General features: G+C 37.4%; 3 protein-coding genes across 3 annotated transcripts; all 3 read right to left on the bottom strand.

Moving 5' to 3' along the window:
• Positions 1–581: 581 nt before the first annotated feature.
• Positions 582–3,347, bottom strand: LOC148294143 (MSF1-like family protein). The gene is made up of 2 exons (XM_021962415.2): positions 3,187–3,347; positions 582–1,371 (listed from the first exon to the last, which is right to left on the bottom strand). Exon 2 carries the CDS (start codon positions 1,346–1,348, stop codon positions 788–790), a length of 561 nt encoding a protein of 186 aa, XP_021818107.1. The 5' UTR covers positions 1,349–1,371; positions 3,187–3,347; the 3' UTR covers positions 582–787.
• Positions 3,348–5,356: 2,009 nt separating this feature from the next.
• LOC148294144 (F-box/FBD/LRR-repeat protein At1g13780-like) lies at positions 5,357–6,013 on the bottom strand. The gene has a single exon (XM_088254737.1). The coding sequence runs from the start codon at positions 6,011–6,013 to the stop codon at positions 5,357–5,359; it is 657 nt and encodes a 218-aa protein (XP_088110863.1).
• A 925-nt stretch (positions 6,014–6,938) lies between these two features.
• On the bottom strand, positions 6,939–9,978 carry LOC110760188 (AP2-like ethylene-responsive transcription factor PLT2). The gene is made up of 9 exons (XM_021962413.2): positions 9,797–9,978; positions 9,287–9,665; positions 9,093–9,175; positions 8,933–8,941; positions 8,711–8,799; positions 8,513–8,586; positions 8,347–8,397; positions 8,167–8,243; positions 6,939–7,946 (listed from the first exon to the last, which is right to left on the bottom strand). The coding sequence occupies exons 1-9, from the start codon at positions 9,942–9,944 to the stop codon at positions 7,189–7,191; spliced, it is 1,668 nt and encodes a 555-aa protein (XP_021818105.1). The 5' UTR covers positions 9,945–9,978; the 3' UTR covers positions 6,939–7,188.
• Positions 9,979–21,459: the final 11,481 nt, after the last annotated feature.

The following is a 21,459-nucleotide window of genomic DNA, read 5'->3' on the forward strand; positions in this document are numbered from 1 at the left end:
ATCAGTTTTGAATGAACTTCAAATATTTCTAGTGTCATCCTTCACTAAAACATAAAGGGAAGGTTGAAAGTACAAAGTAATCTCACAAAACAGGGAAAGAGTGTCATGGGTCACCCATAAGAGGATTCTTATTGCCGCAAGATATTCAGCTGCACTATCATTCCTACTAGTACAACACAAATCAAATATGGGAATGGGACAAGATGGGCTTTCATGGTCCTTATTTCCTAGCGTTCCCAAACATGAGAATAAATATCCTCTATCCCCATTTCATGGAATTAGACATGAAAATTTCATTCTTAATAAGATCAATTCATGAACCAAAGAAGTTCAAGGAATCATAAAATATATGCTTTCTTACATGGCGATAACTGAGTAAATAAAGTGACCATTGAAATGTGAAAAAGCACCAAGAAGATTGGTCACAAAGCCAACGCTACATTTGCGCAAAGGACAGAATATAGGATGAGTGTACACTGTTGGTCAATTATCTTCCTAGTATATATTCCAAGAAAAGTTCTCAATGATGCATTCAACTTGTTTCTTACAATAGCCAAAATTGCAAATAAGTTCACCCCATATAAATCACCAAGTCACTGTAATCGTTGAAATAAAAATAGAAAATTAGATAAACATAGCGAAAACTAAATCTAATGGGAAATTAATGTTCCCTACAGTACATTTTACCGTATCAAGATTTCAACCAATAAGAGATTCAAGGTTAAAAGTCCAGGTTCTACACTCTTTCAGTCTTCTATTATTTCTACTTTGAAAGAGTTCACATGCCCTAAGATCTAGCAAGCCCTTTAGATTCAGCTTCAAGATACTTGCATATCCTCTCCATAACCTCTCTACCCTTGGCACTATTCTGCACAAACCTCTCAGCGCAGCGTTGTTCAACCTTTTCTGCCATTGATGCCAATGCTGATAATGGTTTGATTCGGATACTAGTCTCCTGTCGGCAGATTGTCCACCCATCTGGGTTTTCTGGGTGGGGATCATACCTGATCTTCTCCTCCACCTCTATAAACTTTTCGAGGCTAATATTGTTGGTGGTGAGTTGCATTGATCGTGCTTTCGCATCCACAACCGTTGATTCAACGCAGTGGCAGACATCCTGGCGAACAATTTTGCGAACAAACCATGGTCCTGGGGAATGGACAGTGATAGCACGTGTGGTGTAAAGCTTTCCAGTACTAGGATCAAGCTTGTGGTTCAGAGTGTCAACTTCAAGGATATGTGACAAAGTGCGTTTGTTTTCAGGATCAGCAAATTTTTTCCATGATGCAGAAGTCACCCTCTCCCATGGGTGCTTGTATGTGTACTCTTGTGTGTATGCTTTCACCATCACTTTGTTTGTCACCTCGTATGCTGATAACAGAACATTATATTAGTTCTCAGCAGAATGAGTAAGAGCATATAATTTGGTTTAATTTCTGAACGGTAAGAACACATATTAAGATAATTTTAGTCTGTCAAAACAAACACTACAAATCAGAAATGTAAAGTTGGTTCTCCAATTCCTGTAAGGAACTCATAAATGAAAAGAGGGAAAACTATGAGATAACTCATAGCTAAGGATTTAGTTGATCTTATCATAACCATTTCAAGACTGCAATCAATTTGACTATTCACAAGATGTAATCAATGACAGTTTGGGACGGTAAATGATATCCGTAGGTAGGGACTATCACTGCTCAAACCACAACCAATAAACAGTACTGATCATTTCACACAGGAGTCTAAACAAGATGCCAATCATCTGGTTGGGAACCACCACTCAAAAGTAAGTACAAACTACACGATGACAATACTCTTAATTTGGTCGCTGTTTCTTCCACATATACACTGAATTACTTCGTAATATGTGTGTCTGATTGCCCCATAGAAAAGCAGCTATCAACGAAAATAACTACAATAACCTATTTGTACTTCATGCACAATCATTTACAGTAACAGAAGAACAAGAATCCGACATCAGAAACTTCTCTAGACATCCAAATGATAGATCACAGATATAATTACAAGTACCAGAAAGTTAAATTTAGTGTTGAGTACTGGATGGACCTATTTGATTAGTATTTATGGCTCCCAACTTAGGTTTAAAACTTATATTACAACTTTCAGAGTAGATATTCACATATGTTATGCATTTCTTCACATTTTGAATGGTAGATGATTTTAATGCTTTTAGAAATGTGCAACGCTTTCTCTCCTCAATCTAGTACTCCTCCTTGATACACATCTCTAAAGCTATAATCATATGTAGCAATACTACATTGATATGCACCAACGCGGCGTGCCAAATGTTGGTGCTGCATTTCTTCTATAAACTTATAAGAAGCTAAGGATCTTGAAAGGAGTAGCATGTGAAGAATACAATAAGAAGTACCAGCAGTGATGGCTGTAACAGAGTTCTGATTGTCCGATAGAGAAATCAGGATATGTGTGTTATACTGAAGGCAGTTATACTACAGATTTGTATTGCCTGGGCATCAGGAGCAATGCAATAGTAAAGCTGAAAAACTAAAAGAATCAGATAGTTATTACTGGAAACAAGAGCAGTACAGGCTGCCTTTGTTCACTACAAATAAACAAATGAAGTTTTTGCATGCAAAAACCCATCTTTCCTCCTAATCTTAAACTCCCACCGAAAAACAGTAAAATAGGCAGACTTCAAACACAAACCATGGTCTTAGAAAAGCTTAATTTCTCAAGAAACAAGATTCAGCTCCAAAGTGATTGAAAAACAACATTTATCCTAATCTTAAAACTCCCCAACCTACTTTGTGATATTGACACAGAAAACCATGTCTCACAGAACATATAAACTCAACCTATTTTTTCACCACCTACAACCAGAAATAGAAGTCACAGAGGTACGTGTAAACCCAGAAAAAAGGGCTAACTTTACAAAAAACCATCAATGGGTCCTCCAGAATCACAAGCCTTTAAAGAAAAAAGAAAACAAGAAAAAGGAAAATCACATATTGTAAGCTGCAAATTGCAACTGGACCACAATTCCATTCCCAACTAATAAAAAACACGACCAAAATAACACATCAATATTTTTCTTCCAATTCCCTAATTGCGATCCAATTAGAAATCACAGAAAAAATAAAAGATAAATCCGACTGAAAGAAAGAAGCAATAAAGGATGAATTTTACAAATCTGGCAGAGCTTACCTCAACAGTGAATTGATGAAAGCCCAAAAATCTTGCACAAAGTAAGAGACGGAAAGATTATTTAAGGAGCGACAGAGCTTTTCTTGTGCTTCACTGAATTACCTTCTCCTTCAATTGTATAGATTTCATTTCTTGTGTCATGGCATTTGGCATTCGCCAGTTTCAACAGAATTTTATTAATTTTTATTAATAGGGTAAATTACTCAAATGGTCCCCAAACTTGTACGCGATTTACATTTTGGGGCCTGAATTAAATTTTTCATTCAAATGGTCCATCAACTCTATATTAATTACTCAAATGGTCCCACCGTCTAATTTTCTGTTAGATTTAACCAAATTTTAGGGTAAATACGACTTTTCATAATTAACAAATAAAATAGGGTTAAAATAAATACAAAATTAGAAAATAATTGAAGAAAAAGAGAAAAAAAATCATGAGACCCAAACCCCCTCCCTTCGATTTCTTCTCCCCCATTCCTCAGACTTCTCCAATTGCTGCGTTTGTAAAAGATGGTTTGTCAATGGACTTCAACCATCCAGCCCAACAATTAATGTCCAAAATAATACTAACAAAGGTCTGAAGGAGGATGGAGAAGGTTGCTGAAGAGATGCAGAGACGCAGAGGAAGAGAAAAGCTCCTGAGGAGGTGAAGGTTGCTGAAGAAATTGCTCGCCTTTTTGGTGAAGTGAGTGGTGGGAGTGTTGGCTTTGGTATTGATGGCATAAATCCCCAAAACCCTCGCAGCAATTTCTGCGTCTTGGCCGAAGACCCGGTACTTGTACTTGGAGGGTGAGAAATTGACAGTGACAGTGATTTTGGGAGGTGGGGTTGGCGGGTGATGGGATGGGGAGGAGGGTGGTGGGTGGTTGTCTCTCAACAACAAAGGGAAATCAAGAGGGAGGGGGAGAGGGTCTGGGTGGTTGTTGAGTTGGGGTTCTGGGTTCGTTGGGAGGGGGTTTGTGGAAGATTTTTTTCTTTTCTTTTTCTGTAGTTGCTGGCTTGGGTGGAGGGTGGGGAGGAGCTGGGGTTTTGGGTTCATGGGGCCTGGGGTGGAGGGTGGTTGTTGGATGGATTTGGGTGGAGAGTGGTTATGGGATGGGTTTGGGGGTTGGAGCCTGAGGGTGGTGGCCATGGGGGAAGAGAGAGAGAGAGAGTTTTTATTTGATTTTTCAGTATTTATTTATTTTTAACGTACGAAATGACCAATTTGCCCTCATATTTAACAGCAACATTGACAGAATGTAACGGTGGGACCATTTGAGTAATTAATATAGAGTTGATGGACCATTTGAATGAAAAATTTAATTCAGGCCCCAAAATGTAAATCGCGTACAAATTTGGGGACCATTTGAATAATTAACCCTTTATTAATATTTTAGATGATGGTTTATTTATTTATTTATTTATTATTTTTAACTGGTTTCTATAAACTTCTTATAAATAAATGTGAGGTCCAATGCTAGAAAAAGTTGACCCAAATGAAGGCCTTATCCAATTGGAGCAATAAGGTTTGCTTGAGGCCCAATTCTACTCACCATTAGTTAACAAATAATATTATTTCAGACGAAAAAAAAAAACTCATTAATTGACAAGGGTTTGTTGCTCAAATGATTAACAGCGTATTTACCCATGCATCCTAAGTCATAGGTTCGATTTTCCTTTCCCCACATTGCTTGGTTCGATCTTGTTATATTCAAATTTAATTCTTTCTCTATATTTTTGTGTTCATCTATTGACTTTCACAATTTGTAAAATGTTTATATTCTTGTCTATGTCTCATTCAAATAGATCCTTCACTCATCTTTTTGGCACTAATCCAAAACGGACATGGTTTGGAGGTTTGAGGGTTGCTCATTTAAGTTTAATTTTTCTTTTTATTCTTAAAAAAATTTAAGATCTAAGTAAAACCAGAAGAGACCTCTTTTTGCACTGTAATTATTTCCAAACTTGAAAATTTGTTTGTATTTCTCTCTCTCTCTCTCTCTCTCTCTCTCTCTCTCTCTCTCTCTCTCTCGGATGAAAGGGCAACATGTTAGTATTATGAACACTTGATTTGTGTCATCATATTATGATATATATATATTCAAATCCAATTTGAGTGTTTGAAGTAAGCTAGTTATTTGTAATATGATGCATATTCAAATCCAATATAAGCAAGCTAGTTACTAAACTAACCACTATATGCCACCATATTATAATTACGATCAGCATATACATAGGCAGCTTCTTTCCTCTTCTTAGCAGCACATCCTAACTCCCCAAGCGACCCAACGGTTTCAATCTCCAAAAAATATTCCCCTCTTGGTGTTTTGGTGTTGCACAATACCAGGTGATTGTTTGCAGAGAGGATGGGGATGAAGCCTTCGAATGTCGGGCAACCGTGGCGCTGCATCTCCACAATCCTATTGAAACCCTTCATTAGAGAGCCAATGTTTGCTGTGACTTCTAAGTGGAGAAACTGCAACTTGGGCACACAAATAATCTCTGGGAGATGGAAAAAGTTGGTGGTAATATCAGCAGAAATAAGTGTCTTGCAATTGAAAAGAGCCTCAAATAATCGAATGGCTGGCTCCACATTGTGCTTGGTGGACTCTTTGTGCATGTTGATGTTGAGCCTAGCAACTGTAGACCAAAACAGATGCTTCCATCTTGAAGACAAAATGGTTGTTTTAGCGGCTGCCTTTGAAGGAAGGAAGCATAGGATGTGATCAAGAATGTCATCTGGCAACTGGCTGATCCTATCTTCTTCTTCTTCTTCTTCTTGCTTCTCCTTCATGGAAATAGTAGGTTTGGTTTGTGATTGAGGTGGAGATGATGTTGATCTCATGTTGAAAGCCGGTGACTGCGATTTCAACAATGAAAAGATCAACCAAAATATATGTATCAGAAGCCTCACTCAAAGACATGAACAGCTAACCACTACTCAAAGCCTCAAATACAGAGATAATTTGACAAAAAGGAAATAAATTAGTACTGTTATTAGCAGTATAATCTAAGCTTAGCCAATGCTAGTCACAGACCTTTGTCCTAACCTCTATACTATATTCTACAATGTTTAACTCAAAGCTAAGGGATCATAATTTCTCTCTTCTTCCATTTTTTTTTTTCTAATGTTGTATAGATAAACTCATCCAAATCAAAATTTTGGTCCAACCCATTACTTGCAATACAAATAAACTACAAACCAACCACCCATGCCATCATAAAACAATCTCTGCTAAGGGACTCCATATTGATTAAACAAAAAAGCTTCCAACTGTTTTTCCCAAATTTAAGAAGAACGGACAGAAACATGAAACAGAAAGAAGAATGGAAATTAAAACTCAGAGTGTACTGATATCAACCAGATTTTCTAATGACTTCGATCAGCAAAAAGTTTATAAAAAACTGTAACTTCCAAAAAAATTCAAAAAAGGAAAAACTACCAACCTCAATTAGACTGGAATTAACGACAAGTTCATCTATGGGAGAAGATGGATGATGGAGGAGGGGAGAGGGGTTAGTAAGTAAGCATGCTAGGGTTAAATAATAATTTGGTGTGATTGAGTGTGGGAAGGAGTCTAAAGTGGGTCGGGTCAGTCATCTCGGACTCCCAGCGGGCCGGACCCTATCAAGCCTTTTAAAAAAAAATAAAAAAAATAACTTACTAATACAAAAACATAAACACAAAGTTGTTTCGAATTACTATAATGGCATTTTGTGATTTGGTAGTAAAAGCAATAAGTCCATACAGTAAATAAAAGTAGAATTACATCAGCAGTTGTGCAATAGCTAGGTCTTCTTCTGCACACAAAATTTAGGGTTCCAACTTCCACTTGCTCGCATATACTACTGATCCTACTAATCTTTACCCCACAATTGGATTAATTTATGGTCAGTTCTCAACCCAAAAAAGAAAAGAAAATACTAGAACAAAAATATAAAAAAAGGGGTAGTAAATTACTAATCTCCCCTCCTCCATATCACAAAATTACCAATTCCCCTAAACAAAATGTCTCCGAGTCATTCCACATTGTAAAAATACCCATACCCTCCTCCACCATTAGGCATATCATAATCAACCTTCACAAGTGCAAGTTCTTCAGCAGACCCCACTGCATTGCTTGCTGATGAATTTGAAGCCAACCCAATTCCATTATTACCTAAATACCCTCCTGCACTATAGCTCCCACTGGAGCTGCCATTGTTGTGATCCATAACCCCAGAAGCAGAGCCCATGTCCATGAGACCTTGAAGCAAAGCTGGGTGTGTGCTCTGAAGCCCATAGCTGTTGTAGAACTGGTGGTGAGGGTTCTGGGTTGGCTGGTATTGCTGCTGGGCCTGGTGCAGCTGCAGCTGGGTCTGGATGTAATTTTGGTATGAAGAAGGGTCATGGTGGTGGGTGTACTGAGAAATATCATGGTTTTGTAGAGTAAGTAAGGGCTGAGATGGTTGCTGAACAGCTTGGTCAAAGGTTGACTGCTGCTGCATCAATGAGTATGCTTGCAAATTCCGACCGGCTGAGGTGGATGAGCTGGTGGCTCCGGCAGCTGCATATTGAAAGGTGGAACCAAGAGCTATCATCTCTTCGCGTTTTCTAGAAGATTCCAGGGCTTGAGCCTCTTTGAGACGTTTGGCTGCTCCTCCTCCTATTGGGAGGGTGTTGCTCTCCAAAATGCTCTTCACGTCGTACCGGCTCATGTCGAAGTTGGTCACGGCATTTAGGCCTCGGAATTTTATTGCTGCTATGTCATAAGCTTCAGCTGCCTCCTCCTCAGTACCTACGTATCAAGTAATGTTTCATGTTTACTGACCACATGTACCGTGCTTATCACAAACTTAATACTCACTTATATAAGTAGGTTTTACATGAATCCTACATAGTTTTGTTCAGAATGTTTTTTTTTTCTCTCTACAAGTATTGTTAGGTTTGTATGTTTGGTTGTGGAAAATAGAACGCATTAATTGCAATGGGTGCATGGTGTAATTTAAGTGACTTACTGAAAGTTCCCAAGTAAAGATCCTTGTTTCCGGCAACTCTGCCAATCCTTGCTTGCCATCGTCCATGTTGATGATGCCTGAACAAAGATTTTGTTTTGTACTATGAGAGAGAAAGAGAGACAACGAGAGAGACAAAGGGACAAAGCATGCCTAGCTAGCTATAGCTAGTTTTTTTTGTACCTTGTAACTCCACGATACATGGATGCTCCCCTAGAAAAGCCACTACTTTTCCTGAAAATTTAATTAAGTGAAAAGCAAAGTTAAGACGGATTATATAAATAAATAAATAACGAACAAAGATTCTCTGAAAATTTTGCTCAAGGGATCTATCTCATTTACTTACTACCTTCTAATGGCTGCCACAAATTCTTGTCTTGTCATGTTCTTCATCTCCTCCACCTCCTTCTCATAGTTACTGATCTGCAACAGGCACAACACTTGAAAAGCCATACATGATATACATTAACATTGCATTTGCTTATTCTTTTCTTTAATTTTATTCTTGTCACATTTTTCATTGATTTGCTTTTCGGCATAAACTCACTGGAAAATTGGTTGTAGTAGAAGTTCCCCAGTACTTCAGTGCAGCCAAGTCATAAGCCCTAGCTGCTTTCTCTTCTTTATCATACCCACCTACACGAAATAAGCGAAAATTTCCCAAAAGGATAAAGAATAATTTGCTTCATATCCAAAAAAAAATTTCAAAATCATTAACTTTAGACTGAAGCAAATAAAGAAATATAGCTTGTGAGAATTGGGTACTCACCCAAGTAGACTGCAAAGACCACGTAGGAAACAAAGATGACCATGAAACGAGATGAAGGTAATGATCAGTGACATTAATGAACTCATTAAGGGAAAAAGAAAACTGTACAAAGCAAAAAAGAAACCCTAGCTTAGTTAGCTGGTAGAAGAATAGGGCATACCTTGGCGGCCCTTCCTCGATTGTCCCTCCCTTCTGCAACTATTATCCCAAAGATGAGCTTCATACCTTCCTGTCCATCTATGCCTGCACTTATTCAAAATGAAATAAACATTAAGTTTTAAATGTTTTAGAATTAAAATGACAAAGTTGGAATAAAATTGGAAGGAGAGCTAGCTAGTATGAAATTAGGCACACCTTGTTACGCCGCGATAAATAGATGTTCTTTGTCCGAATGTATCCAAAGTCCTTCTTGGGGGAGCTTCCACGGTCGCAATGCTGGTATTGTCCGTGCTGGTTTCACATGCTGAAGAGCCCTTGCCACTTCCCATTGAGAGAGTCAACGATTGAAGGCTGTTGGATTTTTCTTGGAAATCATAGCTGCTAGAATTGGCTACAACTGTGTCTTGTACCGGGACTATGCTGTTGTTGGGAAATAAGTAATCGGAGACCGAATCGTTGGCCTGAATATCATTGAAGGCTACAAGATCTGACTGGTTTTCGGATTTGCTCACCCCGAGAAAATCAGCCACCTTTGGAACTTCATTGCTCCCTTGGGTGTTAATCAAATTCCATTCTGTAAATTTACAAGGTTTATGTACAAAAAGACTGAGTGAGAAGGAGATACATATAGAGAGAAGGAAAAGGGAAAAAAAGAACCCAAAAATAATAAGTGAAAGTGAAATGGAAGAGGAGGGTTTTTATTACCTTGGTTTTGGAAAGGGTTGTCCATAGAATCATTGACTAACCCTAGAGAGAATTGGTGAGAGTGAGAAGGATGGAGCTGTGATGGCAAAGAAGAATGAGTAGGAGAAAGAGGAAAGGAAAGCCAGTTGTTTGAATTCATGGAACCCATTTTCTATGATCAATCTCTTCTCTAAAGAATCAAAAACCTCTCCTGCACATACATATCAGAAATGTTAAGACAAATATATTCAACAAATAGCAAAAGGCCAGTAGAGAGGAAAACATTAGTATAAATGTTTACCTAGGGGGCTATAAAGCTAGGGTTTGGAACAGAAGCCAAGTAGTGCAACTCTATCTCTTCTATCCTTCTCTCTAGATTTTCATTTGTGCAGAGAAGAATGTAGTTTTGGGAAGATGAGAGAAAAGACAACAGAAGAGAAGAGAAGAGAAGAGAAGAGAAGAGAGGCTGAAAAGAGAAAAATCTTGAGAATGATACAAGGTATACTTATATAAATTAGTATAAGGTATAGCTAGGTAGGTGTAGTCTTAGTCTATGTGTCAAAACAAAGGCAAACAAATTAATTAAAGAATGAGCTATATAGCTGTTGTTGTTTGTCACCCCTTTGGCAGTGGTCATTTTAGGATGGTCTGATTCTTGACTCTGACTCTCAACACCACATTCCAACACTTCAGAATCAAGTATTACCACAATAATTATATAAAAATAATGTTAAATCATATCACCATAAACTAGATTAAAGGGACACGAGTGTCATACTAAACTACAAGTAGAGCTCCAATTTAGTCTTTGTACTGAGACAAAAACCCACAATTCCAACTGGGAGAAGTCCAAGCCAACCCTACTCTCTCTCTCTCTCTCTCTCTCTCTCTCTCTCCCTCTTAATTTTTTCTATCTCTACCCACTTGGGTTTATTGGAACTCTCGACCTCGTTTAGTGGAACAAATGACTCCCGAAAGCCCAGCATTCCCACACTCTGCAAATCATCTTCCACTCTCAAAATCGACACTCTACGTAAAGTTAAACAACTATATTTATATATCTATCTACACCTAACAGACCTCACTCGCTCTCTCTCTCTCTCTCCCTCTCTCTTTCTCGCTCATACATAAAAAGATAAGGATAAATTAGTTTACTGAGATTTTATCAATCAGAGAGATGATGAAGAAGCAGACGATCAAATTCCCATAATAAATCAGAGAAGAGAAGAAGATCTTGCCAAAAATTGGCTACTCTCTTACTACCAAAGAATCCCAAATTTTTTTTTTGTGGATCCCCGAGTCCTGCATGTGTTAAAGATGTGAGTGTACGGACATGCAATATTTAACCCAAAAAATCCGACATATTTAATATTAAAAAGGACTGGCTAAAGAGTAAGGATCACTCGACTGTTCAAAAATCACCCCAAACTCTCTGTTTCCACTAAAATATTGGGAAATTATATATATATATATGTATGAATAAAAAAGATTGAAGGATTTAGCTAAGCTTTGCTTGGTTTCCCCAAAGAATTCTGTTGACCACCAAATTGGTTTGCGCACCCGTCAAAAGGTGGAAGCAGATATTTATTAATTTAATATCTTCTGCTCATGTCCTGTCCACAGTTAGAAAGAAATGCTTGTATTGTGTTGTGCAATCCAGTTAGGCGCCCAGGTTATAAAAAATGTTCTAGATTTTTCATCCAATTAGAAGACTAACCACAAATTAATTGGCCTCCACTATGATCATCAAACTATCACTGTCACTATACATGATCCCTACTGACCAAAACATTCTGGTAGGAGATAAGAGCTAGCCTGTCTTCCTCTTTCTCTTACTCCAATTTCTCATATATAAATGTATATTACTGATACTAAATCACTTTTGTCGACAAGTGAACGTCAAAGTGTTGATATATGATTTCACATTAAACTGCATACATCAACGACTGACAATGTTCATAAATGAGACAACACTGAAAAGCAAACAAACATACATCACTTAATTTGTGTCCTCATCTTAAAGGAAGATCTGTTCAATGCATGTGCACATATACATGCATATGCACAAGACAGATACTTGTATAAGAATTTAACACCACATAGTGGTGTATTCATTACAGATAGATATTATATTATCATTAACAAAATGTTATTATTATATCAGAGACAGAGAGAGAGAGAGAGAGAGAGAGAGGAGCAAATCTGCTGCGAAGAATTTATACCTTTTCAAAACTTCGGATTATTTCAATTTTTATATGATTCAAGTAGACAGTTGGTTTTCTAATCAGTTGAATCAATGGTCGTCTTTTCCCAGCTGATCCACTGCATGTTCAGAGAGTTTTCAGAACTCAGACTTTACACATTTACTGGTACCAAAAGTAAGCATCTTTTAGCCCCAAATTATTCTAACCAAAAGAAAAGAAAAAAAAGTTACCAAATAAATATATAAAATAAAATAAAATCACCTGCCATTGTTGATGACACGGTTCCCGCCATATTCTTGTACATAAATATAATCCTATTTGACTGAAGTGCGCCACAATAAGGGGGCAGCAACCCACGTCTATCGCTTTCTTCAACCTCTTTCAACTTTTTTTAAAAAAAAAAAAGCAGAAAACCCTTGAACCAAAAACTGCAAAACAAAAATGTATCAGCAAAATAAACACCAAATATTCCCACAAAAGCAGAGTTTATAAGAACCAAGCTGAAACAAAATGAGAAAAAAATGTAACTTACTACATTACAGAATGTAAATTCAAGAAATCTACAGGATCTCTCTCTCTCTCTCTCTCTTTTTTATCTGAGCGTGTGTTTTCTTCTTGAATAATGTGGAGTGAAAGGGTTAATATGAGAGAGAGAGAGAGAGAGAAGGTGGTGGAAAACTTAGTCTTGAAAGGGCGTTTCAAGTTCTGCGGCCAAATTAGAGTGCCACGTGTCAGCTGTTTTGATGGGATTGGGAGCCCTGTGGGTTTGAACTTTTAGTGGCAGCCAGGCGAACCAATTATCCCGTTTGCATGCTTGCACAAAGATACACAAAAAACACAAGGAACTTTGACCATAGTATGACCACGATATCTATCTCCTCTTCTGTTTTTACTATACTGCCCTCCGATGCTTAATTTGCATTTAAGAGGCTGCATCTGTTTTAGCCAATAGAGCTAATAATACCACATTGATTCCTATGCGAATACAAAGTTGAAACCTTTATCGTTTCTTCTTTTCATTTATTTCTTCTCCTTACGCTTCTATGGAGCTTTTTCAAATTTTGGTTGTAACTCTACAAGGTTCATGAACATGATATGTTGGAGCACAAACGATTGTTTTTCAAATATTAGTTCAATTTTGTAAAGTAACCTGCAAGATGATAAGAGTCCGACGATGTATGAACGTAACTAAATCTGTCGCAAGATATTAGTTTCATATATATGACAGTTAGTTAGGGCATTGAGTTGGCCTCTTTGCACTTAAGTTCGAATCCCCCTCTTCATATATTATATTAATTTAATTTAATTTAGACTAGTTGTAATGAAAAATAAATAAAGAACTATATCACGTGAATTAAAATCCTTACCAAAACTAAAATAAAAAGAATTCCTAACACTCACATCAATCGTCCTTGAATTTCATACTTGAAATTTGCGAAGACTAATCATCAAAATTCTATGTCACTCTCACTCCTTTAATTCAAGCCTATTTCGTTTTGATCTTAGAACATAATTCCTTCCCAAGGTAATCTAATCCCTATGCCTCAGTCCGAAAGCGTGACAAATACTTAATGAGTTCATATAAGACATTGTTGCATCCACAATGTAAGATCCCACATCGACCAACGGAGAGGGGGTGATGTGCCTTATATGTACACACCTGCATCCATCTAGCACGAGGCCTTTTGGGAGCTCACTGGCTTCGGAGTCATAGGAACTCCGAAGTTAAGCGAGTTGGGGGCCAGAGCAATCCCAGGATGGGTGACCCACTGGGAAGTTGGTCGTGAGCTCTCAGAAACAAAACCGTGAGGGCCAGAGATGGGGGGCCCAAAGCGGACAATATCGTGCTACGGCGGAGCCGATCCGGGATGTGACACACAAGAGGAGGAAACTAGTTTGGGCATCTCTTCGTGGTTCTTAGCCTTTCTAGCCTTGTATAAACCTTTTTTTTCTTGTTGGAATCGGAGACCGAAACTGGTAACTTCTTAAATTATATCTATAGTACTATATGCCATACTAGAGAGAATATACAAATTATATAGTCCATGATAATTTTTCTTTATCACGGAGTTAAGTTCACCTAATTAAGTAATAATTAGTTAGTTTGAGAGAAAAAAATTAAAAAGAAAAAAGGCTTAACTAGGTTCATGCATGAGAGACAGAGAGTAATTAACAACCCAATTTCAACAATTAATTGTTTCCCCAAAAACAAGTCTTCTAAAATTAATGACTTTGGATTTGAAATTAAGTAATCAATGAGAAGGTGCGGCTCCAAACTTTTTTCCTAGGTTAAGGTCCAAACTTCGATTTCCAGATGGTTTTGTGCTTGAACACAATCTCCATGTGCACGCAAGCAGATAACCCTAGACGATCATGAATCTAATCTATTTGGTTTCTGCGCAAGTACATGTGTTTTAACAAAATGTTAAGACAACTTTGATTTGAATAGCAGGTGCATGCATTACAATATTACATCTAGATTCATAGGGGCATATAAAAGAGGTGGATATGTATATATATATATACTGTGGGATCTATCAATTACTCAGAAAAAAACTATTTCTTTGGATTGTGGATGGCAGTGATGATGAAATCCAAGCATGCTCGACTTGGTTCGCAGAAATGGAACTATAGCTACGGCGTTGGAAGAAGGCAGGGCATAGTGGTGAAAATGAACAAGTAAATGGGGTCATTTTTGGGCAAAGAAAGTCACGAGGATCCATAGAAAGTGTATTGAGAGTTTCCAGAAGTTGGGAGGAAACGCCGGGAAAGTGCTCGTGTCGCCTCGAAATGAAGCACTTGAAAAGGCAAAGTATATGTTGGGGAAACCCTTGTTTTCTTGCATAAATCCCACTAGGGTTAGGGCTGGCATAGAGTAGGGTAAGGAAAACTTAGGATTGTTTTGAAAACAAGTACTTGTGCTTGCAATGGATGAATAGATTCACCAAATCCCGCTGGAGAAGTATTGTCCATTAAACTAAAGTGCTCTTATTGAGAGAATTAGATTCAACAACATTTTTCCTTTCCATGACCCGGAAAATATTTGTATTGAACTCTAATAATAATAGCATGAAACTTATGATTCAATAGTGAATTCCATGGATTACATTGTCATCCTTAAATAAGACGACTTAATAATACTATTTGCACCTCATTTATATTGATCATTTTAATGACCACCCCTCTAAAAAAGGTGGGATCCACTAATGTATGTGAGACTCCTCTGTATTAAAGAAGTGAGATCAACAACAATGTGGTCAATAAATATGGTACAAATAACATCACTCTTATGTATTAATTCAACGAAAATGTAAATCGGGGTTGTTTAGCTAAGTTTGTAGCTTCCTTGACAATGTAATCCTGATTCGTATAATATCCTTCCTTCTCTATGCTTTCTCCCTCATTTCCACCCTATTTTTTCTATATGATCTGAAAAAATGAATTAAGTACTAAAACGAATGGTTGCTACTTGTGCTTCTAGGGATCCGCATGCAGATGTAAAAAGCCATATGTAAATGCATGCCTACACATATGAAGCTAGAAAGTACTCTCTAAAACTACATGAAGTGGCACGCACATAGTTGTATATGGATGATATATAGATATTGATGGCGGTCAGATATTATATATGTTTTGATTGTTCTCGAAATGCTATTAAACCACCTCAATTTGGTAATTAATGTCAGCACCTTTTATGCTTTCAAAACAATAATATTGACATTCTTATATTCTTAGAAAACCAGTGAACTAAACAAACTATCCTATGAAGCTTATGTATGTTGATTTGATATTTATTGTTTCCCATTCTTTGGTAGTTTAAACTTTTTAAGCTTATGAAGTTGTCTAACTTGGTATCAAAGTTCTAGTTCCAGTAGGTCCAAGGTTCGAAACCCCATCTCCCGCACATTTTCACATATTTCTCGTGATAGAGTTGTTGCACCTGAAGGAGATTTATGGGGATAGTGGTTGTCTAACTAATGTTTAATCATATGTAGGTCTTCACGGTGCCAGCAACTTTTGATTTACAGCCAATCTAGAAGACAATCACCATATACATGGATGTACTTCCCGCTATTGGTGTCAAATAACATGGCTATAGGCCAGCGATATATACAAAATCCTAATGGTATAGGGCAGGGAGAGTATGGACCATGACAAAACATGGGCGCAGTTGATCATCTTGTGTTTCCAAAAGAAAAGGCACGAAATAGCAAATATTGGTGCACTTCATTCATGCCTCTAATAAATTAAGTTATTTTAATTAAGCATATTATATTTAAAAACAGGTAATTAATTGCATGCTCTCGACAAGCCCTCGTAAGTTATGGGGGAGCTTCTCAATATCGATGCTAGCAAGTAAAAGATTAAAGATTAATTAACAGTACGTATCATTTTATTGAACTAATGGGATATTAATATCCCTTAATTATATAGCATGTGCATGACATTGTCTTGTTTTCTGTAACCCAAGGGAGCATATAATTAATAATCATATTGTTTTAAATAAAAAGAATATTATTAGTATGCTAGCTCTTGATAAATAATTAAGGATCCTAGATTGGAGGGAGTAAGAAATCTTCTCAAATTTGACTTTCTCCATCGATTGATTCAACTTGGGCATATATAATTTACTCTATTTTACCAAGGAGTGACCATAATCATTACAACCCCACAAGGAACATGCATAAAACTTATATTTCACACTATAAATGTTATAAAACTTGTATTATCAACCGAGAATAATGTACCAATTAACCTTATTGTTCCTCTGTCTCAGTTCTAATTAGTTTAGAGATGTCATAATATATGTCACATTACTAATTTATATGAGACCGAGCTACTGATATAAGTGAGTCTCGCCTCTATTAAGATGTGGTCTATAGTACTGTGGCCTCCCAAATAGTATATTTCACAATGTCTAATAGGTTTCTTCTTTGTGAATTTAGATCTCAAGTCCATGGTTCATACCATTTGCATATGTTATCATTGGCAAGTACACTTGGAGCTTTGTGGAGTTTTTCTGTGGTCTGGAGGCACAATCTTGGGCTGGAATAACCAACGAATGTGGCTTTAGAAGAGAACAAGCTACCTGTTTGCCTTCATTGACACCATTTTATACTCCCTCTGATTCAGCATTTGTTATAACAGCCAAGGTGGCTGATGAAGACGTATCGCAACGATACGAGAAAGGAGAGATTACGGAATTTGGAGCCTCTACCAATGTTTACCATATTGGCAGCAGTTGTATTGCTCAATTTGTACTGCTTTGCTCAGTTTGTAAAAGAAGTAATTACTGGATCAAAGGGCATTGCACAAGTTTATGAGACGATGGCTTTGCAAATTCTTATATGTGGGGTTTTGATTCTCATCAACATACCTTTCTATTTGAGGGTCAGGGTCTTCTACGATTTTTTTTCCAACGATACCTTGTTATTGTCGCCGTCACCTACCTTGCTATTGCATCTGCTACCGCCACCCCGCCATCCATCACCATGCCAAATGTTGATGCCTTTATTTCTTCACTTGCTTCTGATTCTACTTCATCTACTGCTTCTCCTACCCCTATTGTGATGGTTCATACTGAATCGTCCACCAACCTACTCTTGGGATTCAAATTGAATGGATCTAACTGTGTGATTTGGGATTTAATGATCAAACTCTATGTTACTTCACACGGAAAATTGGGTTACCTAACTTGTGACTCTAATGCCCTAGATTCCAAAAATCCATAATTTGGAAAGTGGAAAAAAGATGATGCTACCGTGAAAAGTTAGATAATGCGCACTATGGAACCTAGTTTGTTGAATATGTTTATGCCTTACCTACTGCCGTACTCATATGGTTTCTGTGTTCTGCCTTATGTACTGTCGTGCTCACAGGATTTCTGTGTACTGCCTTACCTACTAACGTGATCACAGGGTTTCTGTGTTATGCTTTTATGTGGTCTTCTATGTGCCCTATTTGTTAGGGTTTGTCAGTTGTTTCACTCGTGGTTTATGACAAGGCATTCTCTACAGTTGTTCTATTGGTCAATGTCAAGTATGGTGTTCTATGACTCGCTTGTCAAGTTGGGCATACGAAATATATTTGCCCTAACTTGAGGTATTTATAAAGAAGTACAACTCTAAATAAAATAGGAAATAAATCTAAAGATTTAAAATAGGAAATAAATCTAAAGATTTAAAATAGAAAATAAATATAAATTACCTTACTATGTTAGGATTTTGGTTACTTACCCATTTATCTAGTCCTATTATAATTGAAATTTTTTTCCTATTGTAATAATCCATTCCCTTTTGTTTTTCAGTTTTATTTTTTATTTCTAAAAGAGGAATCTAGTTTTTATTTATTTATTGATAATTCAGGTTTGAACTAGGATTAGAAAAGTCAGATCCTAGCGGAGCATTGCACAAAGCCCTCACCATTTTCAAAAAAAAGCTCAGAGGCATGGTGAGGGGGGGAGCGTGGTGGATTAATTATGTGACGAGGAGTTTGGTGGCAGTCGTAAAAGTGGAATAGATGCAGAAATGAAGCTTAAGATTTATTTGGTGATGGTGAAGCTATATCTGTGCTGTGTATACATATATGGAGAACTTGACTACTAGGATAATTAGGTGTATAAATTTGGTTTATTTTTGTAATTAGGCTTGTAGCTAGCAGTCCTCGAGTACTTTAATTTTCTAAATTTTATTTTTGTTCTATTCTACTTTTGATATCCTATTGTATGTGCTTTGAATACGAGTAAGCAATTGATACTAATTTTTGCTGTTGTGATGCAACAGAAATTGAAACGGGTGATTATGTCTTGTTGATATTCTAACAAACTAAGATGTGCAACATGCGAAAATACTCAAGTTATAAATAAATAAAAACAGCACCAATTCAATCAAAATGATGTCTATCACCATAAGCAGCATGCCAAACTTACCAAACATGGGAAATCAATTGATTTCCCATCCCCAAATTTCCTTTCCCAAGTGTCAGGCAACGATTTCCCATGCTTGACTTACCAAACATGGGAAAGCAATTGATTTCCCATCCCCAAATTTCCTTTCCCATAAACCAAACGGGGAAGTCGTAAGCTGAAATAAGCATCAACACTTATGGTTTCACTTACACGTACGTGTTAGATTGCTATGCTAAGAAATTGCTCGGAGAGGTTTGAGTGTTTTTCTTTGGTGTTTGGAGTGAAAAACTCAATTTTTGAAGTAGTCTGAAAATGCATGCAAGTACATTTAAATTACCCTTTTTTTTAAATACTTTTTTTTGCTTGGAATTATATGCGTTCCTGGTTTATTCATGTGTTTGTTGCGTCTAAACCTTTAATTGTGGATGTTAAGCTATGTTTTGTCGTAGTTTGAAGAAAGAAGATGCAAAAGCACATTCATTTGAGATAGAAATGATTTTGGTGATACTTAACCAAGAAATTGTTGGGTTTAAGTTTCTGACAGAATTATACGAAGACGATACAAACTTCAAGGAGATTTGGGCCAATTGTCTTCGGAACCAACATGTTTCAGATTTCCATGCTGCCGATGGCTTCCTATTTTGTGGCAACGCTTTGTGCATTCCCCGATGTTCCTTGCGTGAAAAACTCATTCCAGATTTGCATGGAGGCGGATTGAGTGGACATTTTGGTCGTGACAAAACGATTGCAAGTCTTGTTGCATGCTACTATTGCCACAACTTAAGAAGGATGCTAGCAATATCGTCCGCAAGTGTTATGTTTGCCAAACCTCCAAAGGTTAGTCTCAAAACACTGGCCTTTATTTGCCTCTACCTGTTCCCGAAAATATCTAGCACGACCTTTCTGTGGATTTTGTGTTGGGACTGCCCCGCACCCAGCGCGATGTTGATTCTGTTTTTGTGATGGTACTCAAAGATGACCCACTTTATCGCATCTGGAAAACCTCCGATGCTATCTATGTTGCTCAACTTTTTTTTTCGTGAAATTGTGTGCCTTCATGGGGTGCCTAAGTCCATTACTTCTGATCGCGACTCAAAGTTCCTTAGCCACTTCTGGATCACCTTATGGAAACTGTTTGGCACTTCCTTGAATTGTAGTAGTACCGCACATCCACAGTCAGATGGACAAACTGAGGTTACCAATCTAACTTTAGGCAACATGGTTCACAGTATTTGTAGTGATAAACCAAAACAATGGAACTTAGCCCTTCCACAGATTGAATTTGCTTACAACAGTGTCATACACAGTGCAACCGGTAAATCCCCATTTTCTTTGGTTTATATTATTGTTTCAAAGCATGTGGTGGATCTCGTGAAGCTTCCTAGAGGTCATGGTGTGATTGTCGCTGTTGAACATATGGCGGAGAAAGTTCAAGCCGTTAAAGATGAAGTTTGAGAGCGCTTAGAGCAAACTAATGCAAAGTACAAGGCTGCGGCAGACAAGCATAGGCGTTCCAAGGTGTTCCAGGTCGGTGATGCTGTCATGGTGTTTTTGCGGAAGGAGAGATTTACCGTGGGTGCTTACAGTAAGCTCAAACCTCGCAAGTATGGTCCCTATAAAATCCTGCAAAAGCTTAACAATAATGCATATGTTGTGGACTTATCATCTTTAGGAGATAAACATATACATTTATGCAACAAAATTAAGATTCTAGATTCACTTCTCTTGGAGAAAAGATAAATACTAAGACCACATGACTGTATCATCATACATATATATAATGCATATACAGTGAAAATCCATAAAAATGCAACTATCTGGTGAAGTTTTCAATCATGACTGAAATAAGTAATCAGTTCGTGGAACTTACAGAAAAAAGGCACCCTCCAGGCCTACTTTATTGGTCCTAGATTCAGATGACCGGTTGTTTGTAATCATGAAAGCAAGATGCAAGATTTTGAAGGCTAAGGTGTGTTTGCTTGACAGTTTCAAATTCGAAAATCATGACATAAGTCTGCATCCTCTCCATCTCCTTGTCCTCGAACTCGTCCCCTCTATCTATGGATATAATAAGGCAGATTTCTTGACTTTGTAGATGAACCAATTTATACTCTAAACCACGCACAGGTAAAGGTTTATCTCCAGGGGTTAAGTAACTATGTGGAATCTTTAGATCAGGTTCAAAAGGTGTTAGTAATGTGTAGTCATTGGACATCAAATGGGCAGTTATAAAAGTACTCTTCCATTCATAATGACAATAATGAGGATGATTATTGTACTCGTCAACATCTAAATCTGGCCTACTACTCAAAATCCCCCAATCTCCATCCCCATATTCTACAGTTAAAGTTTCGCGAATACATTCCTGGGGCAATGCAGAGCAGTTGGTAAAATTGTGCTCTCTCCATTTTTGGCTAGGGTTAGCCATGTCAAAGCATAATACACGCCCAAATGAAGCACTGACAAAAATATATGAGCCTAGAACTACATGAGAGAGAAAACGAGAGCTAGGTGAAGGGGTAGGCAGAGTCGCCCACTTGCCCTATTTTAGGTCGAAGATCTCAAAAGCAGAC

This window comes from Prunus avium, chromosome 6, assembly GCF_965620075.1.
Source record: "Prunus avium chromosome 6, drPruAviu1.hap1.1, whole genome shotgun sequence".
In the NCBI taxonomy this organism is placed as follows: Eukaryota; Viridiplantae; Streptophyta; class Magnoliopsida; order Rosales; family Rosaceae; genus Prunus; species Prunus avium.